Source organism: Pristis pectinata, chromosome 2 (genome assembly GCF_009764475.1).
Source record: "Pristis pectinata isolate sPriPec2 chromosome 2, sPriPec2.1.pri, whole genome shotgun sequence".
Classification (NCBI taxonomy): domain Eukaryota; kingdom Metazoa; phylum Chordata; class Chondrichthyes; order Rhinopristiformes; family Pristidae; genus Pristis; species Pristis pectinata.
The window spans coordinates 120,953,892-120,972,244 of record NC_067406.1 but is presented as its reverse complement, the minus strand read 5'-3'; the positions used below and the strand labels follow the sequence as shown (position 1 = coordinate 120,972,244).

At 41.1% G+C, this 18,353-nt stretch overlaps 1 protein-coding gene across 11 annotated transcripts in view; it reads left to right on the top strand.

The window, feature by feature from the left end:
• The window catches only part of gab1 (GRB2-associated binding protein 1), a 178,125-nt gene that overhangs the window by 152,831 nt on the left and 6,941 nt on the right, over positions 1–18,353 (top strand). For 7 of the 11 annotated variants that reach the window (XM_052010242.1, XM_052010238.1, XM_052010240.1 and 4 more), the window contains 2 exons: positions 7,952–8,041; positions 10,440–10,539. In XM_052010242.1, coding sequence (XP_051866202.1) covers positions 7,952–8,041; positions 10,440–10,539 — 190 coding nt within the window. The remainder of the gene's footprint in view (positions 1–7,951; positions 8,042–10,439; positions 10,540–18,353) is intronic. The other 4 variants (XM_052010247.1, XM_052010248.1, XM_052010246.1 and 1 more) reach the window with 1 other exon arrangement.

Sequence of the window (18,353 nt, the reverse complement as noted above, 5' to 3'; positions counted from 1 at the left end):
ATATGTTAGTAAGAAATTCTGTTCCAGTGACTTTTGATTAAGGGATGCATTTGGTCCAGAACACTGTTGATAATTCCCCTGCTCAAAGTAGTTTCCTGAGAACATGTATATCTATCTGAGAATGTGGACAGAATCTCAGTTATAGGCTCATCCAAATTATGTCGGTAGTGGTATTATCAGAAAGATTTTGGAATTTCAGCCTAGATTTTTGTACTCAAATCTCAAATGGGATTTGAGCTGAACTCTTACTTAGACAGAAGTGCTTAAAATAGAGCCATGGCTTACCACCATTATTGGAGGGATGATTCAGCCTTATAGAATTTGAAGATTCCAACCCAGTATCTTGGTTATAGCTTGAAAATATAGCTTCACTGCATGGTTGAGTTTATCTTATTATCAGAGTGCCAGAAAGCAATTATTTTAAGGATAGTTTTAGGCTACCTAAGAATTTGTTTATCTGACATTCCCAACACCTGGTGAACTTTTATAAGATAATTCTAAATAGAATTGTTTTGCTTCATAATGTACTTTGAGTGTTGATCCCTGATCTTATTTGATATAAAGAAAAATGGTTAATCTATTACAGTCAGTGACTAGCACTCCTACATGGATTGAAAACTGGTCAGATTGCATTGTTGATGTAATTGCCCCAAGTGATTAATAGATCTCGTTGATTTGAATTTGAGTTCAGAAATGCTTCTTTGCAAATTGGGGTGAGTTTGACAATGGGTTGACAAATTCCTCTCCAGACAAAGGAGAAGGAAGAAAGGAAGTGGGATTCATCCTGGAACTCTTTGAGAACTTCAGTTGTGTAAATGTTCCTTGCAATTTGGATGCTTTGAGAAGACACAGTTTCAGGAAATATCTGAAATACCCTTTGCCCCACCAGAGACCTTGTTCTGTACATTTTGTTAAAACCCTACACAGATGATTCTGGGAAATCTGCAGCCTCAAATAGATGATGCTTGCATTCTTGAAACCTCAGTTCATATTGCTTAAGATACTGTCAGCTGGGCACCATTTCCTAGATAGTGTTTGTTATCTAAAGGAGACTAGATTGGGTAAGATCAGAAATTCATTTTACAATCTCCTTTCCTTAAAAAAAAAAGGAGTAGTGAATCACAATCTTCTAATTACACATTTTCCTGGGAGATGCATTGCATATGGCTGTTGTGGTGAGCAATGATGTACATTTGTACTGCTTTGCTTCCCACAATAGAGTTACGAAGTGAAATTGATAGCACTTATAGGCAAATTTCCTGCAGCATGGCAAATTCAGGTTGGTATATGAGGTATTTTCATTGTGAAATGTGGTGAAGGATGTTTGTTCTATAAAAACTTAATTGCAATCTGGTCAAGGAGAAGTGTGAACTGCCATTTGTAGAACGTTTCCCCAGGATTGATTTCGTCCTGTTTTAATGGGTTAGTTGATGGTGTACGAGTTTGCTGATTCTTGTCTAGTTTAGAGATGTACCTTGTATGATTGCAGCATCTGTTAACTCTTAAGTGTTTGAACTAATTACTGTGTTAAAAGTGTTGTATACATGCAAACTGCTATTATTGGTGCGCACTGTGGGAACTTTGAACCCTTAGTCCCTTATTCAGCTATTCCCAGATCAATTATATAATATATCTGATGCAGAGAAAGCTCCTACTGTTTGACAGCCCTGACCCCAGAACTCAGTGTTCTCAGATGCACTGCTACTATACTGTTTTCATTGATAATTTCTAAGAGGTCCATAGAGTCAGCAATTCAGGCCAGATACAGACCCTTTGGCCCAACAAGTCCATGTTCACCATGGTGCTCACCCAGCTAGTCCCAATTTCCTGCATTTGGCCCATATTCCTCTAATCCCCACCCCTCCATGTCCCTATCCAAGTGCTTCTTAAATGATACCGTTGTACCTGCTTCAACCACTTTCTCTGGCAGCTTGTTCCATATACTCACCACCCTCTGCGTGAAAACGTTGCCCCTCAGGTCCCTTCTAAATCTTTCCCCTTTCACCCTAAATCTGTACCTCCTAGTTTTGGACTCCCCTACCCTGGGGAAAAGACTGTTGCCATCCACCTTATCTATGCCTCTCATAATTTTAAACACTTCTATAAGGTTTCCCCTCATTCTCGTACGTTCCAAGGAATAAAGACTTAGCCTGGCCAACCTCTCACTATAACTCAGGCCCGCTAACCCTGGCAACATCTTCGTAAATCTTTTTGCACTCTTTCCAGTTTAAATACGTCTTTCCTATAACAGGGTGACCAAAACTATACACATTGCTCCAAGTGCAGTTTCACCAGTGACTTATACAACTGCAACATAATTTCCCAGCTCCTATACTCAGTGCCCTGACTGATGAAGGCCAGTGTGCTAAACGCTTTTTTCACCACCCTGTCTACCTGTGGTGCTGCTTTCAATGACCTATACACTTGTACTCTTAGGTCCCTCTGTTTCATTACACTCCCTAGTCCCCTACCATTCATAGTACAAGTCCTACACTGGTTTGACTTTCCAAGATGCATCACCTCACACTTATCTGTATTGAAATCCATTTGCCACTCCTCAGCCCACTTCCCTAACTGATCAAGATCCCCTGTAATCTACGATAACCACCTTCACTATCCACAACAACTCCGAATTTCGTATCATCCTCAAACTTACTGATCAAGCCTTGTGCATTCGCATCCAAATCATTTATATAAATAACAAGAGTCCCAACACCAACCCCTGTGGCACACCACTAGTCACCGGCCTCCATTCCAAGAAACAACCTTCAACCACCACCCTCTGCTTCCTACCTCCGAGCCAATTTTGAATCCACCTAACCAGCTCTCACTGGATTCCATGGGACCTAACCTTCCAGACCAGCCTACCATGTGGGACCTCATTGAAGGCCTTGCTAAAGTCCAGATAGACAACGTCCACTACCCTACCCTCATCTACCTTTTTGGTTACCTCTTCAAAACAAAACTCTCAAAGGTTTGTCAAACATGACTTTCCACACCCAAAGCCATGCTGACTCCTCCTAATTAGACTCTGTCAACCCAAATGTTGGTAGATCTTGCCCCTCAGAATTCCCTCCAGTAACCTCCCCACCCACTACTGACGTCAGGCTGACCGGCCTGTAGTACCCTGGTTTGTCCTTGCTCTCCTCTTAAACAATGGAACAACATTAGTCACCTTCCAGTCTTTGGGAACTTCAGCAGTGGCTAACGATGAAGCAAATATCTCTGCATGAGCCTCTGCAATTTCTCCTCCAGCCTCCCACAAATTCTGAGGATGCACTTGGTCAGGTCCTGGGGATTTATCCACTTTAATATGCTATAAGGCTGCAAATACCTCCTCCCTGGTGATAAGAATGTCCTCCAAAACCTCTCCACTAGTTTCCCTCATCTCTTGAGCAACCATGATCTTCTCAGTAAACACCAAGGAGAAATGTTCATCAAAAATCCCACCCATTTCCTGCGGTTTGAGATGTAGGCAGCCCTGCTGATCTCTAAGGGGACCTACTCTCTCCCTAGCCACCCTTTTACTCTTTATATAGCTATAGAACCTCTTGGTATTTTCCTTAACCTTACCTGCCAGATCCATATCATACCCTCTCTTTGTCCTCCTGATCTCCTTAAGAGCATTCTTAATTTTTTTATATAGTCATCAAGGGATTCACCTGTCCCTGACTTCCTAAACCCAATGTATGCTTCTTTCTTTTTCTTGACCAGAGCCTCAATATCTCTCATCAGCCAAGATTCCCTAAACTTGCCAGTTTTAACCTTCACCCTAACAAGAACAGCAGGAACATGCTGCTGCTGCACTCTTGGTATCACAGTCTTAAAAGCCTCCCACTGTTATTTGTTCCTTTCCCTTCAAAAAGGCTCACCCAATTGACCTCTGCTAGATCCTGCCTAATTCCCCCAAAAGCAGCCCTGCTCCAGTTTAGGACCCTGACCTGTGGACCTGTCCTATCCTTTTCCATCACAATCTTAAAACTAATAGAATTATGGTCACTAGAGCCAAAGTGCTTCCTGACCGCCACTGCTGTTTACTTGCCCTGTCTTGTTCCTTAAGAGGAGAAAGTCCAGAGCGAATGTCTGGTGAGAATCTCCAAACTTATTTCCTATGAACCTCTGCAAAAATCAGAAATAGTAGGCTTGTTTCATGCCATCTGATTTAGATTTTCACTCTCAGCACAGAAGTGAAATGAGCATACAAATCCATCATCTTGAATTTTGCTGTAAAAGCTATCTATTTGTGGTAACAAAAGCAATTATGTAATGGGGTTACAACAGTGATTTTTCTTCCACTGCTGCAAGTTCCTGATGGAGAAGACTGACTGATTTCTGTGGAAGGAGAAAAGAGAGTATTGGGCTCCAAACTGTTCTTCTACACCAGAAACTGAAACAGTAGTTATGTTGTTAATAGAACAATTGAGGAGATAAACAAAATCCAAAGTAATTAGTAGAGTAGAGCTTTTAAAAGGACTTGAAACAGTCTGACAATTAAAAGTGATGTTTGAACTGCCAATGAGGAAAGGTAAAATACTCAAATAAAATAATCACCAAGAAATATCTGAGGTGTTACATTCACTCCAACATTGTAACTGGTCCTTCTCACCTTCACAGAAATGTCATCATCATTAGTTCCCTGAATCTGTTTCTGTGTTCAACAAATCACCAGCAACGTGGAAAATGCCACCAGGCACACCCAAAGCAAATGCGGAAGCATAAAAATGCTCCTTAACGTTGCCATTAGTGAAGCTCAAACAAAAGCCCCTAACTGTATAGCTGATAGCAATGTATGGTGTCGACCAGTTCACTTGCATTTCTTAAGTATGATGAAGTTTTGTCCCAGAATGGCAAGGAAGAAAATGATTGACTCCATAGATGTTTTTTTTTGAAGTTCCATTAACATCAGCTTTCTTTATTATTATTTAAGGACACGTCATTGGCAAAGCTAAGATCATCCCTAATTACCCTGCCATCTTCTTGAACCACTGTGGTCCTTCCAGTGAAGGTGCTCCCACAGTGTTACTGACTAGAAATTTTGAAGCTGTAGACCCAGCCACAATGAAGGAACACAGCTCTACTTCCAAATATATTGAATGTTTGGCATGAGGAAGAATCTTCAGAGAAGCAAAGGACTGCAGATGCTGAAAAAAAAACAAGAAGATGCTAGAGGAACTCAGCAGGCCAGGCAGCATCCGTAAGGAAAAATAGACAGTTAACATTTCGGGTCAGGACCCTTCTTCAGTCCTGAAGAACTGTCCTGAATTTTTCTCCATGGATGCTGCCTGGCCTACTGAGTTCCTCCAGCATCTTGTTTTTTCATCAAGACTCTTCAGATATTCTTCCCATTTGCTTGCTGCTCTTGTCCTCAGTTATAGTGGTTGTAGTTTGGATGAGCAGTCAGAGGAGCTTTTGGAGACGCGTCAATGTGTGTAACTCTGCAGAGGTGCTGCCTGTCTCATTGAGTTTCCCTGGCCCCCAAACCCCTCCCTCCCACCTCCACCCGCCTCTCTCTCTCTCTCTCTCACACACTTTTTATTTTATGAAAGCATTTAAATGTGCATTTGAGTTTCTGGTCCATGGTGACCTCATGGAGACCCCATGGTGGGGGTCTCAGCAATGGACATGCTGAGTGTTGCGGGTTGTAGATTGAACTTCTGTTGTCGTAGATGGCCTTTAATTGTGTGACATGAATATTACTTGTCACTTATCAGCCTGTGCATGAATGTTGTCTTGCTGCATCCAGGCATGGACTTCTTTCTGGCAAGGTACAAATAGAACCAAACATTATGCGATCATCAATGAACCTACCCACTTCTGACCTTGGGAAAGAAGAAAGTTCAACTGGGCCATCAGTGGCAGCTGTTGAGTTAGGAAATTGCCCTGAAGAATTCCCACAGTGACATCCGGGGACTGGGATGTTAAGCCTCCAACAATCCACATAAAATTGGAAAGTTTTCCCCTTGATGCTTTTGGTTTACCAAGCTCCTTGATGCCTTACAAAGTCGCATGCTTCCTTGGTGCCATGGAGAGTCACTTAAAGCTCATCTCTGGAACTTGGCTGTCAGTTCATGTTGGAATTCATGTTGTCATGGGACACAGAGCTGAGTGGCCTTGGAGAAAACCAAAGTTGACTTTGAGCAAGTAAGAGCTGGCTATACACTTCCCAGTACTTGCTGTTTGGAATTTGAGTGGGTAGTAATAAGCTGGACAGCATTTGTCCATTTTTTGTCTGGAAAGAATGTACTTGGGCATTTCTCCACATTGGTTGATGCCATTATTGTAACTGCACTAGAGCGGCTTGGATAGAGACATAGCAAGTTTGGAGCACGCATCTCGCTGCTGGGGATGTAATCTGGTCCCATAGCCTTTGCTTTATCCATTTCTCTTGGCCATTTCTTGATGGCATCTAGAGTGAAATGAGTTAGCTGAAGACTGAATTCTGTAATGATGAAGACTTCAGGTTGAAGACAAGGTAGATCATCCATTCAACACTTTCTAACAATGATTGCAAATGCTCTGACTTGTCTTTGGCACTCCTGGGCTGAGGTCCACATCGAGGATGGGGATGTTCTTGGAGGCTCAATCTCCCATTACCTGTTCCATTGTTCACCATTCATGACTGGGTGCAGCAGGACTGCATTGCTTTGGTTAGATCCATTGTTGGTGGAATTTCTAAGCTCTGTCCATTAAGGATCTCTACTGAAATGATGTAGACATTAGTACAATATTAATTATATCCATAGTTATAAGTAACGTCCATGCAGTAAATGGGTAATATAAATGTAAATTAAAATCCATCTGTAGAGCAGATCCACAGAATTTGTAGGACTAGAAACACTCAGGTCAGGCAGCACTTATGGAAAGAGAGAGCTAATGGTACAATTCAATCAGTTCTCCAGCTGTTTCTAAGCATGAAGTCATTACATTCCACGTGATTCAACTACTTGGCCATGCTATAACAAGCAGTAGAGGTTTTACATGAGAGTAATTTAATTTAGTTGAATATAGTATAGCCAGTATGGTTTGCTTCATATGTTATTTGAAATATTGAGGTAATGGTTCAAACTGAGGGTGTGGCTTTCAGAAAACATGACTCCAATGGTCTTTGATTGCTAAGTGCAGTATGGAAGAGTAAAGGTGTTGACAGGTATTACAGAGAATGGAAATGTAGGTTCAGATTTGCTTTCAATATAGATTTTGATCCTGTATTGATTTATGAAAATCAAAAGAATTCCAGATGCTGAAAATCTGAAATAAAAACAAAATACTGGAAACAGTCAGCATGTCGGGAAGCATCTTGGGCAAGAGAAACAGAGTTAACGTGGGATTGAAAATCTTCATCAGAACCTTAATTTATAAAAAAAAGCCAAGTTGGCAAACATTCACTGTGCAGCAAATGGGATGGCCAGTGTGAAATGCCATGTCCAATCTGTCAAGCTGATGCACATAGTTGGGGTAGAATAAAGAAGCCTTTGTGCCCCGTTGAACCGTCCACCATTGACTGATTGAAATGGAAAATCTTCCATTTTTAAATAGGATATCAGAAAACGGGTGATCTTTGTGAATCTGTGACCCAATGGTGTCCCAAAACTGGAGGGTGAAAGGATGTCTCGTATGGTTGGTGGTTGTGATGGTGTGGGGGAACTTACTGATTGCTTGGTAATACCAGGGAAAAAATTCTACACTTTGTGCAAATGCCTGGTTTTTCCACACCCTGTAGGATACTTGCATGACATGGCTTTTTGCTCATCTGTTTAAACAATAAATAATGCTTTGAGCCTCAAGCATGAGCATGGTGAGGACTGGCTGATTGGCCAGAGGTATGTTCATCGCTTTTGCTCAGCTGGCTAACACTTGCACTTGCTAACTGGCCATGCTGAAGTCCAATGTTGCACACCCAGTTTACTGAAGAAATATTATAACCGAAGAGTCTTCTTTTCTCATCAATTAGGTCAAAGTCCTAAAATATTAAGAGCTAAACCCGTTTTAGAACGAACTGATACTCAAACCATAGGTGACTTTACTCCAAGACGACACAAGGGTAGGTAATATTCAGCATGCTATACTTAGATGGCTTGGAACTTTTAACTGCCTAAACTTTCAGTAATAACTCATACATTTAAATTGATCCATAAAATAATATTAACCCTTCCATCAACATGTTACATTTTGCTTGATTGATCAATAGGTATGAAATCTCTGTTTGCATTTTAGGTGTGTTTTCTACCTTTTTGAAATCTTATGGTTACTAAGTACTCCTGAGTGAGTCATGGAATGAGTCTACTTGCAGCTCATCGTTCTGAATTTCCTACATTGGTGTAATGCCTCCAGTCTAACGGCTCACCTGGTTGCTGTCACTCCTAAATATTTTTCTATAAAAAGCTGTTTTGGTGGTTCTTGTAGTGATTCAGTAAAACCTTCAAAACAGGGTTGATGACAACTTGATAGCCTTCTAAAGACTGAGAAAAAGAGCCTGTTGTATTAGCTAATTTGTACCCTGATCTAAGAGGAAATTTAGTTTAGTATGACCTCTAGTGACCAAATGAAGGGATGCAGAAAAGCCTCAGCAAATTAGAATATTTTTGGAAACCTGTTAGTTTAGTCTTCTGTACAGTGCGAAGTAACTTAAGAAGATGTATCTCCATATATTGTATAAACCACAAATGCATGTAGCTTTTGTTTTCCTTGAACAATTAGCTTCATAAATCTTTGGGAAATGGAGGACTGGAGAATGGGAAAGAGGTGGATTAAGATGCAGATTAAAGGTTTGGAAATGGGCTGTATAATTGATTTCTATCACAGAAACATTTAGTTTGGTATGCTCCTGTTGTTACGAACCAGCAACAAAAGAAACACCGAGTCATGTATAAGTGTTTAAAAACTACTTTATTAATAACTACTTATGATGATAAGAAAAATAAAAGTAAAAATGTTAGATCTTAAACATTTTCCCCAAAAACTAAATTCGAAGTGTGTGCGTGGCAAATTCCCAAACTCCAAGTCCAGGAATGGTTCTTAAAGTTCAGTTCAGCAAGCCATAAGGTGAAACGTGAGCAAAGGCTTCTTCAACAACCACCGTTGACTGAAGACAAAACGTAGATGTAGAGAGAAAATAGAGAGTAATTATGAAATCCAAATGTTCCACGATGGAACCCACATGACACCTCAGTGTCTACTCAAATCGTGGCCGTCCACACAAATACCTGTTTCCCTCTGCAGGTTAACGACAAAGTGGACTCCACCGGATTATTCCAAAAATCCATACGTGGATTATAGTGAGAGGCACAGTTACTGTTTTTCATTATCGATGGATGAGACTAGCAGGCTGGTTCCACCCCCCACCTCCCTTCCCTTCCCCCCACCTCCCCCCTCCTCCTCCTCCCCCCCCACCTCCCCCCCACCTCCCCCTCCTCCTCCTCCCAAAATGTCATTACATCCTTTATCTTCTGTTGTCATAACCACGCCAATGCGCACACACATGCACACCACTATGCTCTATCTTAAAGGGACATTCACCAATAGTAACCTAGTCCGTAACACTGTCAAGTTCAACATAACTATCATTTGGTAGCTTCTAAAAAAAAATGTTTTATAGAACTGAAAGATCAATGTTTTCAACTTCATTTCGTGGGGTTGACATCATAAAGCAAATGTTGAACCTTTGCAGTTGGAAGGAAGTTTTGTTGGCCAGTGACATTGTTTGGAAATTTAGGTGTGCATTGTCTACTGTTTTCTAAGCTCTCAAATGAATTAATGTAAAACTACTGGTTCTGAGTGCCTGAATTAATAACTAGTAAAGCTTCCCATCCAATTGTGTAGGCATGTCCAACGAGCATTTCCATCCCTTGAAGGTTGAGAGCATAAATGCAATCTATTTTTACTTAGCACAGCCATACCACAAAATTTCTTTGCTGACTGGCAGCCAGATTTGCTTAGCTTGAGAATGATGTTTAAACAGAGTGAATGTTACGGATTTTACAAATGTAATGACTTTTTTGCGGGGATGGTGTGAGGAAAGGAGTGGGGTTGGTAGGGAAGGAGAATTGGATTGGAGCATCCCTATTTTCTGTTTTTTCCTCTTCCTGAGAATTGGCTGTATCCTGTTTGATACCAAATGATTTTCTAGTGGTCAAGATCATCACTGAGAGTTGAAAAGTACAAAACACAGTTGAAACTTCAGTAGAATATTAAAATCTCTACATTGCTGTGTTAATTAGGGAGTATTTTCTAAGAACCCAGTTATACCAGGTAATACCTACTGGCAGTGTTAATTACTTAGTAAACACTTTCACAGTTGTAAATGGTTTTCTTCTTAAGATAAAGTGAATATATCATCTGAACTTAAGCATTTTTATACTTTATGTAAATGATAATACCCAGCAATTTCTTTCCTCTTTCTACACAACAAGATATACTCATGTGCACTTTTTGTATCACAGTTAAACCTGCTCCACTGGAAATTAAACCTTTACCTGAATTTGAAGAAATGCAGGAATTGGCTCCAGTCAGATCACCGGTGACCAAAACCTTTACCAGAGAGTAAGTCATAACTTATTTTCTGTTATATGTAGTTTTTTTGGTTATTATATTTGTTCAGCAGATGATGAAGTCGGTCTGTAAGGAATTGCAATTCTGACCTTGTGTTTGTTTTCCAACTTTTAAGGGTTTGAACTTCAGAGTGTTGTGATAAGGTGCCATGCACCAGTGAGGGTAAGAATAGGTTGATTTGGCAGATGAATGCGTGGCTGAGGAGTTGGTGCAGGGAGCAGGATTTCAGATTTGTTGATCATTGGGATCTCTTCTGGGGAAGGTACAACCTGTACAAAAGGGGTGGGATACACCTGAACTGGAAAGGGACCAATATTCTTGTGGGCAAGTTCGCTAGAGCTACTGGGGAGGATTTAAACTAGTTTGGCAAGGGGGTGGGAACCTGAGTGATAGGTCAGTGGGTGGTGCATTTAGTGTACAAGTAGATGCAGCATGTAGAAAGACTGAGGAAGGATAGGCAGTTGAAAGAGCAAAATTGCAGTCAGTTGGATGGGCTGAGGTGCATCTACTTTAATACCAGAAATATCAGGAACAAGGCTGATGAACTTAGAGCATGGGTAAGTACGTGGAACTATGACATGGTGGCCATTACAGAGATTCGCTGTCGCAAGGGCAGGAATGGCTGTTGGATATTCTGGGGTTTAGATATTTCAAAAGGGGCATAGACAAAGGTAAAAGAGGTGGGGGGGTGGCTTTGCTGATCAGGGACAGTAACACAGCTATAGAAAGGGAGGATGTCCTGGAGGGACCATCTACTGAGTCAGTGTAGGTAGAAGTCAGAAACAGGAAGGGAGCGATCACTCTATTGGGAGTATTCTACAGGCACCCACCCCTTAAACCCCCCCTCCCCCCCCCCCCCCCCCCGCCCCCCCAATAGCAGCAGAGACACTGAGGAGCAGATCGGGAGTCAGATTTTGGAAAGGTGCAAAAATAACAGGGTTGTTGTCATTGGATGATTTCAACTTCCCTAATATTGATTGGCACTTCCTTAGTGTAAAGGGGATAGAGGTGGCAGAGCTTGTTAGATGTGTCCAGGAAAGATTCCTGACACAGTATGTGGACAGGCTGACTAGGGGAGAGGCCATTCTGGACCTGATACTAGGCAATGAGCCTGATCAGGTTTCAGATCTCTCGGTAGGAGAACATTTTGGAGAGAGTGACCATAACCCCTTGATCTTTACCATAGTCTTGGAGAGGGATAGGAGCAGATGATGTGGGAAAGTATTTAATGAGGGGGAATTATAATGCTATTAGGCAGGAACTTGGGAGCACAAATTGGAAACAGATGTTCTTGGGGAAAGTGCACAACAGAAATTTGGAGGTTGTTTAGGGGGCTCTGGATAGGTTTATCCCATTGAGGCAGGGTAAGGATGGCAGAGTGAAGGAACCATGGTTGACAAGAGACGTAGAATATCTTGTCAAGAGGAAGAAAGAAGCTTACCTAAGGTTTAGAAAGCAAGGATCAGACAGAGCTCTGGAGAGTTACAAGGTAGCCAGGAGGGAGCTTAAGAATGGACTTAGGAGAGCTAGAAGGGGGCATGATAAGTCCTTGGCGAGTAGGATCAAGGAAAACCTCAAGGCATTCTACACGTATGTGAAGAATAGGAGGATGACTAGAGTGACAGTAGGACTGACCAGGTATAAAAGAAGAAACATGTGCCTGGAGTCGGAAGAGGTAGGGAAGGTCCTTAATGAATACTTTGCTTCAGTATTCACCAGTGAGAGAGACCTTGACATTTGTGAGGATGGCGTACGACAGGCTGATACACTGGGGCATGTCGACGTGAGGAAAGAGGATGTGCTGGAACTTTTGAAAAACATTTAGATAGCCAGATGGGATATGTCCAAGGTTATTACGGGAAGTGAGGGAAGAGATTGCTGTGCCTTTGGCAATGATCTTTATGTCCTCACTGACCACAGGAGTAGTGCCAGATGATTGGAGGGTGGCAAATGTTATTCATTTGTTCAAGAAAGGGAGTAGGGATAACCCTGGGAATTGCAGGCCAGTGTGTCTTACTTCAGTAGTGGGCAAATTACTGAAGAAGATTCTTAGAGACAGGATTTATGGGCATTTGGAGAAGCATAGGCTGATTAGGGATAGTCAGCATGGCTTTGTGAGAGGCAGGTCGTGCCTCACGAGCCTGATTGAAATCTTTGAGGATGTGACAAAGCACATTGATGAAGGTAGAGCAGTGGATGTGGTGTATATGGATTTTAGTAAGGCATTTGATAAGGTTCCTCATGGAAGGCTCATTCAGAAAGTCAGAAGGCATGGGATCCAGGGAAATTTGGCTGTGTGGATTCAGAATTGTCTCACCCATAGAAGACAGAGGGTGGTGGTAGATGGAGCGTATTCTGCCTGGAGGTCAGTGACCGGTGGTGTTCCACAGGGATCTGTTCTGGGATCCCTGCTCTTTGTGATTTTTATAAATGACTTGGATGAGGATGTGGAAAGGTGGCATGAAGTTTGCAGATGACACGAAGGTTAGTGGTGTTGTGGATAGTGTAGAAGGTTGCTGTGGGTTACAACAGGACATTGATAGGATGCAGAGCTGGGCTGAAGTGGCAGATGGAGTTCAACCTGGATAAGTGTGAAGTGATGGACTTTGGAAGATCAAATTTGAAGGCAGAATACAAGGTTAATGGCAGGACTCTTAGCAGTGTGGAGGAACAGAGGAATCTTGGGGTCCACATCCATAGATCCCTCAAGGTTGCCGCGTAGGTTGATAGGGTTGTTAAGAAGGCATATGGTGTGTTGGCCTTCATTAGTTGGGGTATTGAGTTCAAGAGCCGCCAGGTAATGTTGCAGCTATAGAAAACTCTGGTTAGACCACACTGTGGTCAGTTCTGGTTGCCTCATTATAGGAAGGATGTGGAAGCTTTCGAGAGGGTGCAGAGGAGATTTACCAGGATGCTGCCTGGATTGGAGAGCATGTCATATGAGGATAGGTTTAGGGAGATAGGGCTTTTCTCTTTGGAGCGAAGGAGGATCAGAGGTGACTTGATAGAGGTGTACAAGGTGAGAAGAGGAATAGATCGAGTGGACAGTCAGAGACTTTTTCCTAGGGAAAAATGGCTAACATGATGGGGCAGAATTTTAAGGTGATTGGAGGAAGGTATAGAGGGGACATCAGAGATAATTTTAAACAGAGTGATGGGTGTGTGGAACACACTGCCGGCAGATGTGGTGGAGGCAGATACATTAGGGACATTCAAGAGGCTCTTAGATAGACACATGAATGATAGAAAAATGGAGGGCTATGTGGGAGGGAAGGGTTAGCTAGATCTTAGAGCAGGATAAAATGTCGGCACAACATCGTGTGCCGAAGGGCCTTTACTGTGCTGTAATGTTCTATAAAAAGGAGATCCCTGACTCCAGGCTGATCTTAGAAAACAAAGTTTCCTATTACGAATATATTGCCATGGTGACAATCCACCTGAAACTCGCTCCCCCTTCTGCCATAACTCATCTCAACGACTCCATGAACTACGTCTCCTGACTTGTCGATCTTCTTTCCCCCTCTGAACACAAATATCTTATTCCATTGGCTTTACAGTTTATCCTGTTTATCCAATATCATTTAAAACTGTTTTCACTATCTATAGACCACATTGTTTGCCAGATGACCAATATATGTTTAAAAAAAGTTGTTTTAAAAAATCACCATGTGAATAAAACACACATAGCTGGAAATGTTCAGCAAGTCTGGGAGTATCTTTTCGGAGAGAAGCTATTAATGTTTCACGTCTCTGGTTTTGTATCAGAAAATCTTCTGTTCTCTTGCACTCAATTCTAGGTGTAAGAATAAAAATATATTCAGGTTATTTGATAAGCACATTTATTTATACAAGTAAGGAAACTTGTATTTTCAACTTTGTTTATTTAAGCCCAGCATATTGTCACATTGTAAATCATGGGTTTGTTCTTTTTGCTGAAGGGTATAAACTATCAGTCCTTTCATGTTGATCTTATTTTACAAAATGTAATTTATCCTGTAAAATTGTTAACTAATCCCTTAATTGAGATCTCTGAGATAAACATGGGACAGGACTGTAAATGCTTCTAGTTTACTGGTCTGCACCCAATTCTGCAGAAGCAGAACCTTGCATTGCTGTAACAAAACAAACACACAAGTTTATTTGTGGCACTGACTTTGTATCAGCTGAAAGAATGTAATCTGTACAGGCCAGAGCTTGTTTCCTACCACTTTGGAGCTAATTGTTCAGCATATTACATGGAAACATGTCAAACTCTTCCTGAGTCCTGGTTCTGAAATGTTTAACTGCTTAGATTGGATGCAGAAATCTACTTGCCATCATTTACAGGAAGGGAGACCACATTTTTTTAATTATTAGTTCAATAAAGCTAACAGTTAAATTAAATCAGACGAATCCATAAGTATTTGTTGTTTGCTTTTTGACGAAACAATCCTTTTTGAGATAGGATTTTCAGTAGGCAAAGGCTGCTTTATTTGTACTTGACATTCATCATTAGTTTCTTCATCACAATGATTATTTTTTATGAATTTGGTCTTAATATTAGATTACACCAAATCTAATTAATTTTTGATGTTTATCTTGGATTTTTTGTCTTAAATACATTCATAAGTATACTGATGGATTCTGAAGTACATAACTGAAAATGGGTGTACTTTCCTGAGTTTCCAACCTAATGTCACTTCCGCCAGTCAACTTGGTTATTGATAGTAAAGTTATAAAGAAATTTGTCTTTTGTTTTTCTTTAAGTACCTAGTCCAACTAGTTGTAGGTGTGGTGGCTAACAGTGGGTAAACAGACCTGAAAAAAAAGAGGAAATACTGGTTATTTGGGATATGGTTGGGAACTTTTGTAAACTATTGGATCATTTATTAGCACTTTTGCGTCAAGAAATATAATGATTTGGAAGTCTGGCCTTTGAAACTGGAATTTGCCCAAGCAGAATTTAAATTCCAAATGAGGTGCAGACCCTTTGGGCAAAGATCTTGCAACCTGGTGTCCACCTGTCATCTGCCAATAACTTGCAGTCACATTCTGCAGCAATGTTCTTCGAGCCTGCTGAACGACTGATTCTTTTTTTTTGTGACCTTGTACAACACCCCACTAAAAAGATGCAGCTGAGGGTTGGGAGTAAAAGAAATCCTTCATTGAGCATGAAATTTTATTTTAAGAAGCTTAATTTTTTAACTTTAAAAAGTAAATTAGGGCCAGCTACCTTCATTTAACTGATGGCCCAATATCCTCTGGCTTGTTGGTTCATATTTTGGGCAAACAAGTATAAGGACTGCATTCCCCAAATTCACTCTGTCACACTGTCCCCCACCATGCTAGCAATCCCAAACTGAGCCAGAGACCCTAGGAAAGGCCAGGATTGCACTCAGCTGGATACCTCTGCAGAGTCAACAGTGGGGGCCGTCTGCCCATGTAAAGGTGAGGAGACTCCATCCCAGCGGCTTTGACAGTGAATAGTTGTTGGAAGGTTGAATGGCAGCACCCTCCACCAATCTGGTCACCAAACAAATGAAAATGAAGGTCAAGTCCCAAGACCCGGCAGGTTCTCGAACTGCCCTGCACTGGTTACAAGGTCTTTGTCTTTGGGACGTTAACATCAGTCACTGGCATTTCACAAAATCAGAGCCTTTAATATATTAGAGACTGAAGAATTCAGTTAGTGCTAAGGACCTCCCTAAATTGCAGGTCAGAGTTCAAAAAAAGCTTCTGAATTGCGAAGACCACAAAGTTGTGAAATGGAAATAGTAACTTATCAATAGGTTAATTTATGGAAATCAGTAACCATGTTGCTCTGGAGGGAAAATGGCTTGAACTATAATCTATGGGTTAGTGGGGAAGATGTACTGCTTTGCTCTCTCTCACCAGGAGTAGGGGAGGCATGGCTCCAACGCTCAGTCCAATTCACCTCCCTGCCAGCCAGCTGACTATCCCTCAACAGCAAGCTAACTCCCCAAAACGTCCTGCACACCATCCACCACGTCCACTGGTTTTCTCTTTCTCTGCTGGTTACTAACCCCTGATGTGGCAGATCGATCCCTCCACACACATTCCCCCATCCTATGTGTTGCCTATGCTGTCTTTGTGTTTCTTTTCCCAAACTGCGGGCTGGACCACAGACTAGGATGGCACCTGTTACCGATGGTGAGAAATAAATGATGGTAGAGGCTGAATATCTGAGTACCTGCAGTTCCTGCAAAATCACAATTTCAGAGAAAAGGAGAACAAACTAAAAGTATTTTATAAGCAACATGTGAATGAAATGGAATGGTCTTTTCCCAGTATTGGTTTCTATTGCAATGTACAAGTTTGTTTAATGATTTTATTTGTTGTCTATGAGAAACATGCACCATTTAATATTGTAGGTTAGGAAAATAAATTGTGTTGTTACACAATTATTATATATTATGCACAGAATTATTGAATATTTTTGTGTTTACTGTCCTTTTTATTCTTCAGCCTCTAGCTTATTTCTGGTTTTCTTGTTTAATCATACATTACTTTGTAGAGATGGGAAATCAGCAGCAAGGCTCTTGTCCATGTTGTTATTGAGCTAGCCACCAGATGGTCTACTAGTACAACTTTCCGTTTTATTTGCTCAGGAAACTAATGGGGATTGATCACCCACTGAAGAGCTAGCTATATCTCAGTATTCAGTGGTATATGTCATTGGATCCCCTTGTATTCATTGTAAAATAAAGGGTTCCAGTTTCTAGATTTTTAATAGTTAATAAGCTCAGTTATTTTGAGGAGATAGGAAGAACAGTTTCATAACTCAACACATTTGACAATGGAGACTTAAATTAACAACATTTTTACACTATATTAAGTTGTACAAAAGAACTTGCTTTCGATATTATACACTTCAGGATATCCCATAAAATGCACAAGCAGTAAAATATGTTTGAGGTATGTGAACTGTTTTAATAGCTAATTCTCATTCAGCCAGATACCATAAACAGCAATGAGAGAAATGTACCTCAACCAAATCATATGTTTTAGTGTTGTTGGTTAAGTTTGGGGCAGCACAATAGAAGAGCTATCTTTTCCAACATTTCATGAGGAAGATGCCTCCTCCCAAAGTACTGTGCTCCTTCAGTCCTGTGCTGAAGTACCAATCTAAGTTGTATGCAAGTATTTGTACTGGGACTTGGATCAGTTGAAGGTGCAACAATTGTGCCAAGCCAGATGTTCAATGACAACAAGAAGTCTTCACATTTATAGAGGGTTTTTTTTTGCTTTTGGTCTATCTCTAGAGAAAGGCATCCCACCTTACCTCACAATAGCAACAGGTGAAATTTTACATTTAGGCCAGCTTTTGAAAGATGGCACCTTGAACAGTACTGCCTGGGGTGGTGGTGGAGGCAGATACATTGAACAGGTTCAAGAGCTTGTTGGATAGGCATATGGAGGAGTGTGGGATGGGGGGATATGCGGGAGGAAGGGGTTAGGTAGTGTGAGGGTGGTTTGATGGATGGCACAGCATGGTGGGCCGAAGGGCCTGTTTTGTGCTGTATGGTTCTATAATCCCTCAGTAGTGTCAGCCTAGATTTTTGCCCGCACCTCTGGAGTAGGACTTGAACCAAAAACCATATACTCAAAGGCACTGAGCCACTTGTGGTCCACACAGGTCATCCCGATTAACATGTGTTCCAGAGAAAGTAAATCAGTTTAGTTCTTATTTTTAAAATTGGACATTTTCATCTGACCTGTTGTAACTATTTGCCTAACGTCCATTAAAAGTAAGACAAATATTGAGAAACAACATAATTTAAACTTTTTTATAATATTGAGAATAA